Here is a 15,202-nt window from a genome sequence, read left to right on the forward strand (position 1 = left end):
TGGAAGGGGGCATGAGGGAGTTGCACAAGGGGGTGAATGTGTCACTTGTTTTCAGGGTCATTGTGGACACTCTGATGGGGACACTTGGTGTAAGGAGACACTCTAATGGGTGCAACTGATCTAAGGGGGTCAGTAACGTGCTTTTATTTTGAAATATGCATGTGATTGGCCTACTTTTATGAGCAATTTGGACCTCAGCTGGAAGAAATTTTAGTGACTGGACCTCCTTAAGCAGTTGCCGCCCGCCCCTCCGTCAAATAACGGCGGGGTGGTGCAGCTCTCGTTCTTGCACCGTGCGGCTCTCGTTCTTGCACCGTGTTGCTAGGACACGGCACGACCCTGATCTCTGTAAAGAGCCGGGGTCGTGGCTCTTTAACCATGTGATCGGCTGTGTCAACTCACAGACGGTCACATGTAAACACGGCGATGCCGGTAATCGGTGCTCCTCTCTTCACACTAACAGAGTGTGAGGCGAGGAGAGCCGGTCAGCGGCATCTCCAAGCAGGGGGACATCTAGGCATGTAATCAGTACTACATTCCATTTTTCATTTGTTATGTATACTACTAAAAAATGTTTTTGCTGCGTGTCGCTTAAGTGTTTGGGTTTGGCTTAAAGCTGGCAGATGGCAACCTTGACCCCCATTTACCCCAATAAATAACAAGAAGCTTTTGGACTGATTTTCTGACTATGTGTGCCTGCTGAAAATGTGTGTTGCCTGGCTGTGCAGACAAAATCTAGTGGCTCCTAAGGTGTCAGCGCTACATATAATATTTTATTACAGGGCTCTGCTTCTGCAAATTCTGTATACTTGTGACAGGGTTGCTTGGATATCTTTCCTTCTACAGAAAGCAGAGGAGTGGCACTATCTGCTGTCCTGAGCTGTAAGTGAAGCAGATAGGCTGGGCTGGGGGCTGGTCTGTAATGGAACCAGTCTGTTAACCTGGTGCTCGGGTGCGAACCAAGCTGAGACGAGAATACGCATGCGCACCGTCAGCTGGGGCGCCGTGCTCGGGAGCGCGCACGCAGGCAGTTGGATGCTTCGTCCTCTTTCATGGTTGGGGAGGTGTGTGTGTGACGTCAGGAACGCGCCCGGCACTAGTGTAACGCAAGGAAGGTTACAGGCGGCTGATCAGATTTGAGGTCGTCCTTGTCACCGTACTGGAATCCCGGCCTGGAGACTGACCCAGATCCTCTTCTGATCGGCCGCTCATGCAAAAGATGCTGTCACTGATCTCCCGGGTGCTGCAGGGCTCGGCCCACAAGCCTGTCACTGTGAGTGGTGTATGGGAGAAGAAGGACACAGCTCAGGGTAGGGGGGTGGATGGAGGAGAACTCACACCAATGTCATCTATGGTGGAAGAATAATACAAGGACAGGCTGGGGGGCAGAGGGATGCATGGGAGAAGGACGGGGTGATTATGGGGGCGGTTGGATACACAGGGAGTGCGGCCATGTAGGATAGCGAGATCAGGTGGGTACCGTGGCAGCTGGATCCATGGGGAGGTGGGGAGTGGTGGCTGGATCCACAGGGGAGTGAGGGCATGGCGCCTGGATGCTCTGAGAGATGGGGGCGTGGAGGCTGAATCCATGGGGAGGTAGCGCGTGGTGGCTGGCTCCGTGGGGGTGTAGCAGCTGGATCCACGGGGAGGTGGGGCATGGTGGCTGGATCCACGGGGAAGTGGGGACGTGGTGGCTGGATCCACGGAGGGGTGGGGGCGTGGCGGGTGGATCCAAGGAGAGATGGGGTGTGGTGGCTGGATCCACGGGGAAGTGGGGGCGTGGTGGCTGGATCCATGGAGAGGCGGCTGGATCCACAGAGGGGTGGGGTGTGGCGGCTGGATCCACGGAGAGGTGATGGCTGGATCCACGGAGAGGTGGGGGCGTGGCGGCTGGATCCACAGGGAGGTGGGGCCATGGCAGCTGGTTCCGCGTTGGGGCGTGGTGGCTGGATCCACGGAGAGGTGGGGCGTGGTGGCTGGATCCACGGAGAGGTGGGGCCATGGCAGCTGGATCCACAGGGAGGTGGGGCCATGGCAGCTGGATCCACAGGGAGGTGGGGCCATGGCAGCTGAATCCACAGGGAGGTGAGGCCATGGCAGCTGGATCCACAGGGAGGTGGGGCCATGGCAGCTGGATCCACAGGGAGGTGGGGCCATGGCAGCTGGATCCACGGAGAGGTGGGGCCATGGCAGCTGGATCCACGGAGAGGTGGGGCGTGGTGGCTGGATCCACAGGGAGGTGGGGCCATGGCAGCTGGTTCCGCGGTGGGGCGTGGCGGCTGGATCCACGGAGAGGTGGGGCGTGGCGGCTGGATCCACGGAGAGGTGGGGCCATGGCAGCTGGATCCACAGGGAGGTGGGGCCATGGCAGCTGGATCCACGGAGAGGTGGGGCGTGGTGGCTGGATCCACAGGGAGGTGGGGCAGTGGCAGCTGGATCCACGGAGAGGTGGGGCCGTGGCGGCTGGATCCACGGAGAGGTGGGGCAGTGGCGGCTGGATCCACGGAGAGGTGGGGCCGTGGCGGCTGGATCCACGGAGAGGTGGGGCCGTGGCGGCTGGATCCACGGAGAGGTGGGGCCGTGGCGGCTGGATCCACGGAGAGGTGGGGCCGTGGCGGCTGGATCCACGGAGAGGTGGGGCCGTGGCGGCTGGATCCACGGAGAGGTGGGGCCGTGGCGGCTGGATCCACGGAGAGGTGGGGCCGTGGCGGCTGGATCCACGGAGAGGTGGTGCCGTGGCGGCTGGATCCACGGAGAGGTGGTGCCGTGGCGGCTGGATCCACGGAGAGGTGGTGCCGTGGCGGCTGGATCCACGGAGAGGTGGGGCCGTGGCGGCTGGATCCACGGAGAGGTGGGGCCGTGGCGGCTGGATCCACGGAGAGGTGGGGCCGTGGCGGCTGGATCCACGGAGAGGTGGGGCCGTGGCTGCTGGATCCACGGAGAGGTGGGGCCGTGGCAGCTGGATCCCGGGTGGCTGGATCCACAGGAAGGTTTGGTCATTGCTGGGGAGATTTCCCCATTGGTCACCATCCTCATGACGATGCTAGTTGTCTGGCTGTTATGAGCGGCTGACTGGAACACGTACAGTATAGTGATCTTGGATTCTGACACCCATGCATGTTCTGGGTGTAACTATTATGTAGACACAGCCAAGCAACAAGCATTTGTAGAGTGCCAGCAATTGCAGTCCCAATACCCAACCACGAAGGGGGTCACCTCATCAGATGAATATTTTTTTCGGTCGCAGGTTGTGTTAGTGCTGAGAGATGTGAGTGCAGGGGATAATGATAGTTTGGTTCCCCATGGGTTTGTCAGTGTTTGGGTCAGAGGGTAAAGAAGAACTCCATCACTTATCTATGCTGCTTACTGCAGACTTGTGACTTTTCAATATTTAGGACCGAGCTGGATTCATGTATAAGAACTAGAAGAAAGTATCCATGGAGGTGTTGTCCATAGCAACTAAGCTGCCCTTAGACTCATGATATATGGTACATGGTTACCATGGGGCCTAGGTGTTCATGATTTGTCATTGGTAGCTTAACTTAGAGGCTAGCCACTTCTTTGTCCTCTTTGGTAAGTTGGTTTTTCTTCTTTTCTATGTCTTGGGCTTGCTGATGGTAAAGGGGACTACTGGCGAGGTAAGGAACACTTGAGCTTTTCATCCTATGAACTGCTGTGCAGATCTGATCATTTCATTTTCAAAACAATTTGTGGCTCTGTTTTTTTTATTTACCAATAGTCTTTTGAGTACCGGTGGGCAGATTCACGTAATACAAAGTGCTCTGTGATTGGGCAGGAGGAGGGGTGGACGGGCACAGCGTCTGCATGCAACTCTGCAGCTGAGATCATAAAGTCCACTGTCGAAGCGCCAGAAGTATAGTGATATCTATGCCCCCAGGACTCAATACAAATTTCAGGTGTAAATTAAAGAAAGAAACAGAGGAGGTAGAATTCACCTCCTTGGACTGAACAAGCACACATGGCTGAATTCCTGGAGTTCAGCTTTTAGCCTAGGTTCACATTGATGTGATTTGGCATGCGATTTGACATGTCAAATTGCATGCCAAATGGGCGGCTATTGTCAGCAATGGCACCGTCCGAATTGGTGCAACGCCAGCTGTGTGGCACTGCACCAATTCCCAAAAGTAGTTTCTGTACTACTTTTGGCGACTTTGGGTGCGAATTCAATAGACATGCACGAGGGAAAAAAAGGTGTACTATAACAGTAAACCTAGGTCGGACTTTAAAGGCATAGGAAACAATGAAGAGGTATGAGAATAAACACTATTGAAAAATACACAACATGAATAGAACAGTACAGAAAAATTAAAAATCATGCATACTGATACATAATGTGCAGTGAGCCCTTGTGTATCTACGCATTTCACCGTTAGGCTTCTTCAGGATACAGTCAAGGTTCTACAGATAGCAAATAAATATAACGGACCTCACTGTCTGAAAATAGAACATATAGGTTTTAAAATGGTGATATACCACTGTACATTTAAAAAATTTTGTTGATTTTTGTCAACAGGAAGTAACCATAATGCAGGTGGATATATACTACAAGAAGGAAAAAAAAAAAAAAAACGATAGATACAGTTAAACAGATGGCCATACCTTGCAGAGAGATAAGTCTCAATTATAAGTATCCAGAAACTGGTTCAGAGGGTACCATCCCACTGGAAACAGGTTCTACTACACCACCGTCAGGATCTATGCACAGATGGGTCAGGCCAGCCCAATCTAGTAAACAGTGTAAGATGATATAAATATATAACTACCAACACACAGGTTAGGCTCCTTTTAAAGTATGTAAGTATACAGCACCTAATGACAATGGTCATAGGATAGGGGTACCTGTATATGACTTACGAGCAGCTCTGTACCCAGGCCTGAATGATATGCTAAGTTTTAAATCTTTTCTATAGATATCATCTGATGCCAATAATATTTGTACAATATTCTCTTGATATTGACCGCTTGATTCTGTATGCCTTAACCGCTTCAGCCCCGGAAGATTTTACCCCCTTCCTGACCAGAGCGTTTTTTGCGATTCGGCACTGCGTCGCTTTAACTGACAATTGCGCGGTCGTGCGACGTGTCTCCCAAACAAAATTGACGTCCTTGTTTCCCCACAAATAGAGCTTTCTTTTGGTGGTATTTGATCGCCTCTGCGATTTTTATTTTTGCGCTATAAACAAAATAAGAGCGACAATTTTGAAAAAAACGCATTATTACATTTTGCTATAATAAATATCCCCCCAAAATATATAAAAAAACATTTTTTTTCCTCAGTTTAGGCCGATCGTATTCTACATATTTTTGGAAAAAAAAAATCGCAATAAGCGTTTATTGATTGGTTTGCGCAAACGTTTTAGCATTTACAAAATAAGGGATAGTTTTATGGCATTTTTATTAATAATTTTTTTTTTTTTACTAGTAATGGCGGCGATCAGCGATTTTTATTGTGACTGCGACATTATGGTGGACATGTCAGACATTTCTGACACATTTTTGGGACCATTGTCATTTATACAGCGATCAGTGCGATTAAAATGCACTGATTACTGTGTAAATGACACTGGCAGTGAAGGGGTTAACCACTAGGGGGCGGGGAGGGGTTAAGTGTGTCCTAGGGGAGTGATTTCTAACTGTAGGGGGATGGGCTAGCAGTGCTATACTCTGATCACTGCTCCCGATTACAGGGATCTGTGATCAGTGACACTTGTCACTAGGCAGAACAGGGAGATGCTGTTTACATCAGCATCTCCCCGTTCGTCCTCTCCGTGAGGCGATTGCGGGTATCCCTGCGGCGATCGAGTCCGCGGGACCCGCGACCCGACTCACGGAGCTGCCGGCGCGCACGCAATGGCAGGGCGGGGAATTCAAATGGACGTACCTGTAAGTCCATTTGCCCAGCCGTGCCATTCTGCCGACGTACATTGGCGTGCGCCGGTCGGGAAGGGGTTAAGTACTTAGAGCAATGTATTCCTACCCGGTTGACCCTTTCCACATGGTCTTTGTATATATTATCACTTTCTCATTATTTGTATAAATTAGGTATATTTTAAATGTACAGTGGTATATCACCATTTTAAAACCTATATGTTCTATTTTCAGACAGTGAGGTTCGTTCTCTTTATTTGCTATCTGTAGAACCTTGACTATATCCTGAAGAAGCCTAACGGTGAAATGCATAGATACACAAGGGTTCACTGCACATTATGTATCAGTATGCATGATTTTTAATTTTTCTGTACTGTTCTATTCATGTTGTGTATTTTTCAATAGTGTTTATTCTCATACCTCTTCATTGTTTCCTATGCCTTTAAAGTCCAACCTAGGTTTACTGTTATAGTATACCTTTTTTTCCTTGTTCGTTCCCTCAATTTACGGATGTGGCTATGTGAGTGTGCTCCTTTTCTGTTCATTATTTCAATAGACATGCCTGACTTCCCTTCTGAAAATACTAGCTCTCTGGCTGCCACGCCGATCCATTAGCCTCCATATTTTGGGTCATTGGCCTAGAACAAGTGTTGATTCTAAGCGTTTCTTTCTTGATTTTAATACTTGTTCCAGGTAAATGTCCTGGAAAGTGGTAAAGCCAGAGTTAGCCAGGCAATGAGTATTTCTAAGAGGAGGTCTGCAATGCCAGCCCCCTTGTTTCTTTCAGTGCAGGTTTCCTGTACGGTGTCTTTGCTTCTGCCGAACAATGTGTTTGTATTGCTGTGTCTCCTTTGGAGAGATTTCCTCTAGCTTCCTAGAGGAAATCTTTTCTTCTGTTCTGATGACAACCATAAAATGTAGAATTTTCCTTCAATTTCTGCAAAGGTGTCAGATAATGTGGGTGGATCTCCCATACAAACATTTTTGAGGACATTTTCTTTAAACTTTGCCTTCAGCTGAATTGTAGTGTTGTGCACGCCCCCACAGCTAGAGCTTCTGTGTGTTTCCTCATTCCAGCACAACCATTTCAATCTTAATGGCTGCACCATTCATTAATTGTGTAACAAATTCCATTCAGTGCCTTACTCTTGCTTTATTTTAAATAACAGTTCTGTGAAGTTAGTGACTTACGAAGTTTGTGTGCTCTGTTATATGTCCACTCCAATCTTTTTTTTTTTTTCCAGGCTGTCCGTGTTATGGTGGCATCCCGCAACTATGCTGACTTTGCTTCTGAAGCGACTTTTGACATTAAGGTAGGGTTTGAAAATAACTTTAACCCCTTCCCGTCTCTCCGGGGCACGCATCGGATGTGCTCTGTGACCTCCAGACACAGCTGATCACAGATTGCGGTAAAAGGCCAATCACAGCGACCCTTTACCATGTGATCAGCTGTGTCCAATCACAGCTGGTCACATGTAAACAGACTTTCCAGTTATCGTCATTCCTTTTCCTTGTGTGAGGAAAGGAGAGCTGATAGGGCAAAGTGAATACATTCATGGCACTGATCATCAGTGCAGCTTATCAGTGCCGCCTCATCAACGCCCAATAGTGCAGCCCCATCAGCACCCATCAGTGGAGAAGAAAAATTACTAATTTTGCAAAACAGAAACTAAAAAAAAAAAACATTTTGTTTTTCAACATTTTTGATTTTCATTTCGTTTGTTTAGCAAAGAATAAAAAAACCCAGTGGTGAATAAATACCACCAAAAGAAAGCTCTATCTGTCTCAAAATAAAAATTTCATTTGGGTACAGTGTTGTCATTCAATGTGCGACAGCACTGAAATCTGAAAATTGGCCTGGGCAGGAAGGGGTGTAACGGAACGTCCCACACTCCGCTTGAGCGCTTCCGTCATATACCGCCTCCTCCCAATCTGAATATAGATATCAGATATTACAGCCGCTTGCAACCAAGAACTAGGTAGGACTCGTTTGGCTGCTGAACTGGAACATGAACTGTTTGAACACAGGTACAGAGATAAAACAGAGGACAATCCCCCCTCCTTTGTATAATGGCACAGGGCGGGGTAAACTACATTCAGTAACATACACACAAGTGTATTCAAACTTCTCATCAGTAGACGGTCCTATAAGCAGGGAGGAGTTCACACAGGGTAACTTACACATAGGAGGGGCCGGGGGAGCTGAACAAGGAGATTCCATTGCTCTCCAAGGTAAGCTGGGTTCCATCCAAAGTGACTCCCGTCACAAGGGGTATAAAAGTGCCCAGAATCAAAGTGGTTAAACCGCCATTTGCTAGTGGCTGAAAACTCCATATTGGGTGGGGTTTAGTATATAAAGACCTGTAATTCTTTTCAGCCAGGCTTGTCATCGGGCATCCCTTCCATGCACAGTTAGCTAGTTCTTCAATCTATATTGCAGTGACAGCATAGCTTGGTCTAGAACACATTCCTAGCCTGCTGATTGGACAGTAAAGGAGCAGCAGCACGCCATTAAGCCATTGCCATTTTTTTTAAAAAGGTTCCTATATGAAAGGGTCTGAAATAAGAAATGCCTTTACTGGTTCTGCTCACAGTGACTTTCAGTGTCATGAAGCTGTAATTTGTATGTGTGTTTTATAGTGTGCAAACAGTAGAGGATAACATGTCTTTTTTTTTTTTTTTTTTTTGTCTTTCTTTGTTAGAAATGTGATGTTCACCGGTTAGAAGAAGCTCCACCAACTACAGCCGTTCTAACTAGGGAGCAGGGCCTGGAATATTACAGGACTATGCAGACTATCCGGCGTATGGAGCTCAAATCAGATCAGCTTTACAAGCAAAAGATCATCCGTGGATTCTGTCATCTATATGATGGTCAGGTAAGATGCTGCAGAAGGATCTCATCTATTCAGAGGGGCTGGTGCCAGAAGATCTCATGAACAGCTCCTCTTTTTTAGAGAGATTTTACTACTGTCCCCTAATGAGATTCTTCATATATCGTACCACGTTACTCCTAGAAAGAAAAGTGGGTTAAGGCCGCTAGACAAATATTCTTCTTTGTGAATATACAAATCTTCTCTCTACAGGAAGCTTGTTGTGTTGGCATGGAGGCGTCCATTAATGATACAGATCACCTAATCACAGCCTATCGAGCTCACGGGTATACCTATACCCGTGGGGTGTCGGTGAAAGAAATCCTGGCTGAGCTCACAGGTATGTTGAGAAGAGCCTCACTGGTATATAGAGTACATCTTCATTGCTTTGCAGAGGTATTGTGTGTGTATGTGTATGTATATGTGTGTGTATGTGTGTGTGTGTATATATGTATGTATGTATGTATGTATGTGTGTGTGTGTGTGTGTGTGTGTGTGTGTGTGTGTATATATTTTATACAGTTTGGTCCATATATATTTGGACACAGGCACAATTAGTAGATTTTTTTTTTTTTTCAGGTATTTACCAAAACATATTCAAGCTACAGTTTTATATGATGATATGTGCTGAAAGTGCGCACTCTCAGGTTTGAGGGTATGTACATCCAAATCGTACGAAGGGTTTAGGAATTACAGTTCTTAAGAATAGCCATCCCCCCTTTTCAAGGGAACAAAAGTGATTGGACAATTTAACTAAAAGCTGTTTCATGGCCAGGTATGGGCTATTCCTTCGTTATTTCTTCATCAGTTAAGCAGGTAAAAGGTCTGGTGTTGATTCTAAGTGTGGTATTTGCATTTGGGATCTATTGCTGTGAACCTACATCATGCGTTCAAAGGAGCTGTCCATGCAAGTGAAACAGGCCATTGTAAGGCTTCAAAAATTAAATAAATCCATCAGAGAGATAGCAGCAACATTCAGAGTGGCCAAATCAACAGTTTGGTACATCTGAGGAAGAACGCACTGGTGAGCTCAGAAACATTAAAAGGCCTGGACTTCCATGGAAGACAACAGTGGCGGATGATCACAGGATCCTCTCTATGGTAAGGAAAAAACACATTCAAAACATCTAGACAAGTGAAGGACACCCTCCAGGAGGTGGGCATATCATTGTCAAAGTCTACAATCAAGAGAAGACTCCATGAGCGCAAATACAGAGGGTTCACCACAAGGTGCAAACCATTCATAAGCCTCAAGAATAGAAAAGCCAGATTAGACTTTGCCAAAAAAAAATCTAAAAAAGCCAGACCAGTATTCTTTGTACGGATGATACTAAGATTTATCTGTACCAGAATGACGGGAAGAAAAAGTGTGAAGAAGGCTTGGAACAACTCATGTTTCAAAGCACACAACGTCATCTGTAAAACATGCTGGAGGTAGTGTGATGGCATGGGCATGCAAGGCTTCCAGTGGCACTGGGTCATTGGTATTTATTGATGATGTGACAGATTCTGCAGTGTTTAGAGATATTCTGCCAGTCCAGATTCAGCCAAATGCAACAAAGTTGATTGGATGGCACTTCACAGTACAGATGGACAATGAATCAAAACACACTGCAAAAGCAACCCAGGAGCTTTTGAAGGAAAAGAAGTGGAATATTCTGCAATGGCCGAGTCAATCATCTGATCTCAACCCAATTGAGCATGCATTTTCACTTTCTGAAGACAAAACTACAGGCAGAAAGACTCGCAAACAAAGAACAACTGGAGACAGCTATAATTAGAGCCTGGCAAAGCATCAGAAAGGAGGAAACCCAGTCTTTGGTAATGTCCATGGGTTCCACACTTCAGACAGTCATTGCCAGTAAAGGATTCTCAACAAAATATTAAAAATGAACATTTTATTTATGATTATATTCATTTGTCCAGTTACATTTGAGTCCCTGAAAACTGGGGGTCTGTGTATAAAAATGGTTGCAGTTCCTAAAATTTGTACTTAATATTTATGTTCAACCCCTTCAATTAAAGCGGAAAGTCTGCACTTCATTTGGATTGTTTCGTTTTAATTTTATTCTGGTGGCATACAGAGCTAAAAGTATGAAAATTGTGCCTGTGTCCAAATATGTATGGACCTAACTGTGTGTGTGTATATAGATAGCACTAAATTGTGAAGTGGAAGGAAAATGATAAAAGGTTTTCAAAATTTTTTACAAATAAATATGTGAAAAGTGTGGTGTGCATTTGTATTCAGCCCCCCTGAGTCAATACTTTGTAGAACCACCTTTCGCTTCAATTACAGCTGCAAGTCTTTTTGGGGATGTCTCTACCAGCTTTGCACATCTAGAGTGAAATTTTTCCCATTCTTCTTTGCAAAATAGCTCAAGCTCAGATTGGATGGAGAGCGTCTGTTAACAGCAATTTTCAAGTCTTGCCACAGATTCTCAATTGGATTTGGGTCTGGATTTTGACTGGGCCATTTTAACACATGAATATGCTTTGATCTAAACCATTCCATTGTAGCCCTGGCTGTATATGTTTAGAGTTGTTGTCCTGCTGGAAGTTGAACCTCCGCCCCAGTCAAGTTTTTTTTTTTTTTTTGCAGACTCTAACAGGTTTTCTTCTAAGATTGCCTTGTATTTGGCTCCATCTATCTTCCCATCAACTCTGACCAGCTTCCCTGTCCCTGCTGAAGAAAAGCATCCCCACAACATGATGCTACCACCATGTTCAGGGTGATGTGCAGTGTTTGTTTTCCGCCACACATAGCGTTTTCCGTTTTAGGTCAAAAGGTTACATTTTGGTCTCAACTGACCAGAGCACCTTTTTCCACATGTTGGCTGTGTCCCCCACAATAACTTCTTGTAAACTGCAAATGGGACTTGTTATGGCCTTTTTTTTCAACGATGGCTTTCTTTTTTGAATGGCCACTCTTCCATAAAGGTCAGATTTGTGGAGTGCACGACTAATAGTTGTTCTGTGAACAGATTCTCCCACCTGAGCTGTGGATCTCTGCAGCTCCTCCAGAATTACCATGGGCCTCTTGGCTGCTTCTCTGATTAATGCTTTCCTTGTCCTAGGCTGCTTCTCTGATTAATGCTTTCCTTGTCCTACCTGTCAGTTTAGGTGGACGGCCATGTCTTGGCAGGTTTTCAGTTGTGCCATACTCTTTCCATTTTCGGATGATGGATTGAACAGTGCTCCATGAGAGTTCAAAGATTGGGATATTTTTTATAACCTAACCCTGCTTTACACTTCTCTACAACTTTATTCCTGATCTGTCTGGTGTGTTCCTTGGCCTTCATGACACTGTTTGTTCACTAAGGTTCTCTAACAAACCAGTGAGGGCTTCACAGAACAGCTGTATTTATACTGAGATTCAATTACACACAAGTGAACTCTATTTACTAATTAGCTGACTTCTGAAGGCAATTGGTTCCACTAGATTTTAGTTAGGGGTATCAGAGTAAAGGGGGCTGAATATAAAAGCACGCCACACTTTTCACATTTATTTGTAAAAAAAAAAAATGAAAACCATAATAAAATGCGTTTACATTTTTGGTTGTAACATGACAAAATGTGGAAAATTTCAAGGGGTGTGAATACTTTTTCAGGGCTGTATGTGTATGTATGTATGGATGTGTGTGTGTGTGTGTGTATATGTATGTGTGTGTATATGTATAATATATATTCTATCCTAAAATGCACTGATTGTGACCTTTGACCCTGACACTAAGCTACAGTAGATCCAGTCCTGATCAAGTCATTTTATCTTTATTTTTACACATGCATTTTTGTGTTTACACTCTTCACCTCTGACTTATGCTAGCCATACAAAATGCGAAGAATCACTCAAGCTCGTTTTCGAATAACGAACACTCGGTTGTGAGAGCAAACGATGGTGCCATCATTTAACCACTTCTGGACCAAGCCTATTTCTGACACTTGTTTCTTACAATGTAAAACCTTTTATTTTTTACTAGAAAATGTAATTAGAACCCCCAAACATAATATTGTGTTTTTTGTTTTTGTTTTTTTTGTTTTTAAGCAGAGACCCTAGAGAATAAAATGGAGATTGTTGCAATACTTTTTCATACTGTATTTGCACAGCGGGTTTACAAACGCAATTTTTTTTGGAAAAAATACACTTTTTTGAATTAAAAAATAAGAAAACCGTAAAGTTAGCCCAATTTTTTTCTAGGAGAAAGATAATGTTACGCTGAGTAACTTGGTACCTAACATGTTATGCTTGTTCCACTGCGCCCGCTCGTGGAATGGCAACAAACTTAGGAATCTCCATAGGCGATGTTTAAAAATATCTACAGGTTACCAGTTTTAAGTTACAAAGGAGGTCTTGGTCTAGAATTATTGCTCTCACTGTAATGTTTGGGGCGATACCTCACATGTGTGGTTTGAGCACCGTTTACATATGTGGACGCAACTTGCGTATGTGTTAGCTTCTGCGCGCGAGCTCGAAAGGGACAGGGCGCTTTAAATTTTATTTTATTTTTTCTTATTTTATTCCACTTTTCTTTTTTATTTTTATACTGTCCCTTTTAAAATTGATTTTTTTCTGATCAATTTTATTCCTATTACAAGGGATATAAACATCCCTTGTAATAGAAATAAGCAGGACGGAGCCTCTTTAACCACCCTGGTGCTATGATTATGTCAGATTTTTGCGTCTCACAGCGGTACATTGTTTTGCATAGAAATTTGGCGTTTTATATTGTAGGTCTGAAATTCGTAATAACACACTTAAATCTGTCCAAACAAGAGTCTAGTAGACATCCCGGGTATGATAAAGTTTTTGAAACACAAAATCATAAATTATAATAAATAACTATAATTTTATAAAAAATAATAAAATTTCCTCACGATTCACTGTCGCTCAATTCTGCAAGTGTTCTAATTTACTATCGCTGTTTTCTAGCTGATCTAAAACCACTTTTGACGTAAAGGGACACTTTTTGGTTGCCATGGACAATCTCAGGTTTCCAGGCAGAACAGTATATATAATATAACACTGCATGCAGGGCACTGGACAAAGCACTAGGGACAAAAGGGATGTGAAATGATTTGATACAGTACACTGTATGTGTTTTGTTTTGTGTACTTTTTGAATTTGCCGTCGGGCTCCGCCCCATGCGTTGCGATGCTTGCAGGGAATGGAGTTTGGCACACAGAGCATCAGGCGGAGGTCACAGCCTGCAGACACAGCGGTGGGACATCGCAGGATCCTGGTGACAAGGTAAGTAAGCTGTACCAGGATTCTGCAATGCGATCCCGAGTGTGGGTCGGGGTTACTGATAATGGTACTGAAATTTAATCCCGAGCCACACTCAGGAATACAACCAGCGAGGTTAATGTGAGATCTGGAGTCAAAAAGACCTCAGATCTCACATTTACACTTTAAAATTTGCTGCCACAACCCCGGTATTTAACGTCAAAGTAATGGCGTCTATATATATATATATATATATATATATATATATATATATATATATATATATATATATTGGACAGTCCAGAAGTGGTTAATGATCGAATTTTGATCGATAAATCATCCAATGACATCAGTTTTTCGCCCATCTTGTCACATATGCACAGTCAGTCTAAACAGTTTCATTTTTAACGGATGAGAAACACATTAACCTTAATTTATCATTAGTTTGGCAGAATTTTCCAAACTGTTCCCCCTTTTTTTCGGCTCTGAAAAGTCTAAACTGATTTTCTATTTGTGCGAAAGAATGGTCCAAAGGACAGATTTTTGAATGATTTTTTTTTTTTTTTGTCTAGTGTGTTGTGTTTTTTTTTTTTTTTTTTTTTTTCAGAGAAGAAAAACCGTATAGGAGCATGTTTTTGTGAGTGATCATTGTAATAGCCAATCACAAGTTATTGATGTGACCGAGAGCTGGTCCACACTTCCAGCACAAAGGCAGAGTGCATATATGTGATGCCTTGGTAGAAGGTCAATTTCAGTGATGCTGTGCATGTACAGCTCCGTCTTCATTTCCGGCACGGTTCCAGTATAAATTACTCCCTCACCAGCCAGTCAAGGTGGCCAAAGACTGGCACCCAGAGGAAGCTGGGGAGTAAATGCTGGTGAGGGACCTCGCAGGCATAGGACTGTTGGAGCAGAGGTAGGTATTTGTGCCTTTAGATCCACTTGTAAACCAGTTTGCTTAAAGTGTTTGTAAAGGCTGAAGGCTTTTTACCTTTATGCATTCAATGCATGAAGGTAAAAAACCTTCAGTGTGCAGCTCCACCCTGAGTCCTGCTAAGCCCGATCTCGATCCAGCGATGTGCCCGAGACACAAGGCTGTCCTGGGTCTCTCCCTTCTGATTGGCTGAGATGCAGCAGCAGGCTGCTGTCCGTCAAAGCCAGTGAGCTGGGGGGTTGGGCTGAGCCACGCTCTGTGTTTTATGGACACAGAGAGCTGGCTCAG

At 44.7% G+C, this 15,202-nt stretch overlaps 1 protein-coding gene across 2 annotated transcripts in view; it reads left to right on the forward strand.

The window, feature by feature from the left end:
* Positions 1-1,046: 1,046 nt before the first annotated feature.
* The window catches only part of PDHA1 (pyruvate dehydrogenase E1 subunit alpha 1), a 57,575-nt gene continuing 43,419 nt past the window's right edge, over positions 1,047-15,202 (forward strand). The window contains exons 1-5 of one of the 2 annotated variants that reach the window (XM_073616466.1): positions 1,047-1,273; positions 3,624-3,638; positions 7,134-7,202; positions 8,592-8,765; positions 8,973-9,099. In XM_073616466.1, the coding sequence (XP_073472567.1) occupies positions 1,211-1,273; positions 3,624-3,638; positions 7,134-7,202; positions 8,592-8,765; positions 8,973-9,099 (448 nt within the window). In that variant the 5' untranslated portion in view covers positions 1,047-1,210. The remainder of the gene's footprint in view (positions 1,274-3,623; positions 3,639-7,133; positions 7,203-8,591; positions 8,766-8,972; positions 9,100-15,202) is intronic. The other variant, XM_073616467.1, reaches the window with a different exon arrangement.

This window comes from Aquarana catesbeiana, linkage group LG02 (assembly GCF_042186555.1).
Source record: "Aquarana catesbeiana isolate 2022-GZ linkage group LG02, ASM4218655v1, whole genome shotgun sequence".
NCBI classification, from domain to species: domain Eukaryota; kingdom Metazoa; phylum Chordata; class Amphibia; order Anura; family Ranidae; genus Aquarana; species Aquarana catesbeiana.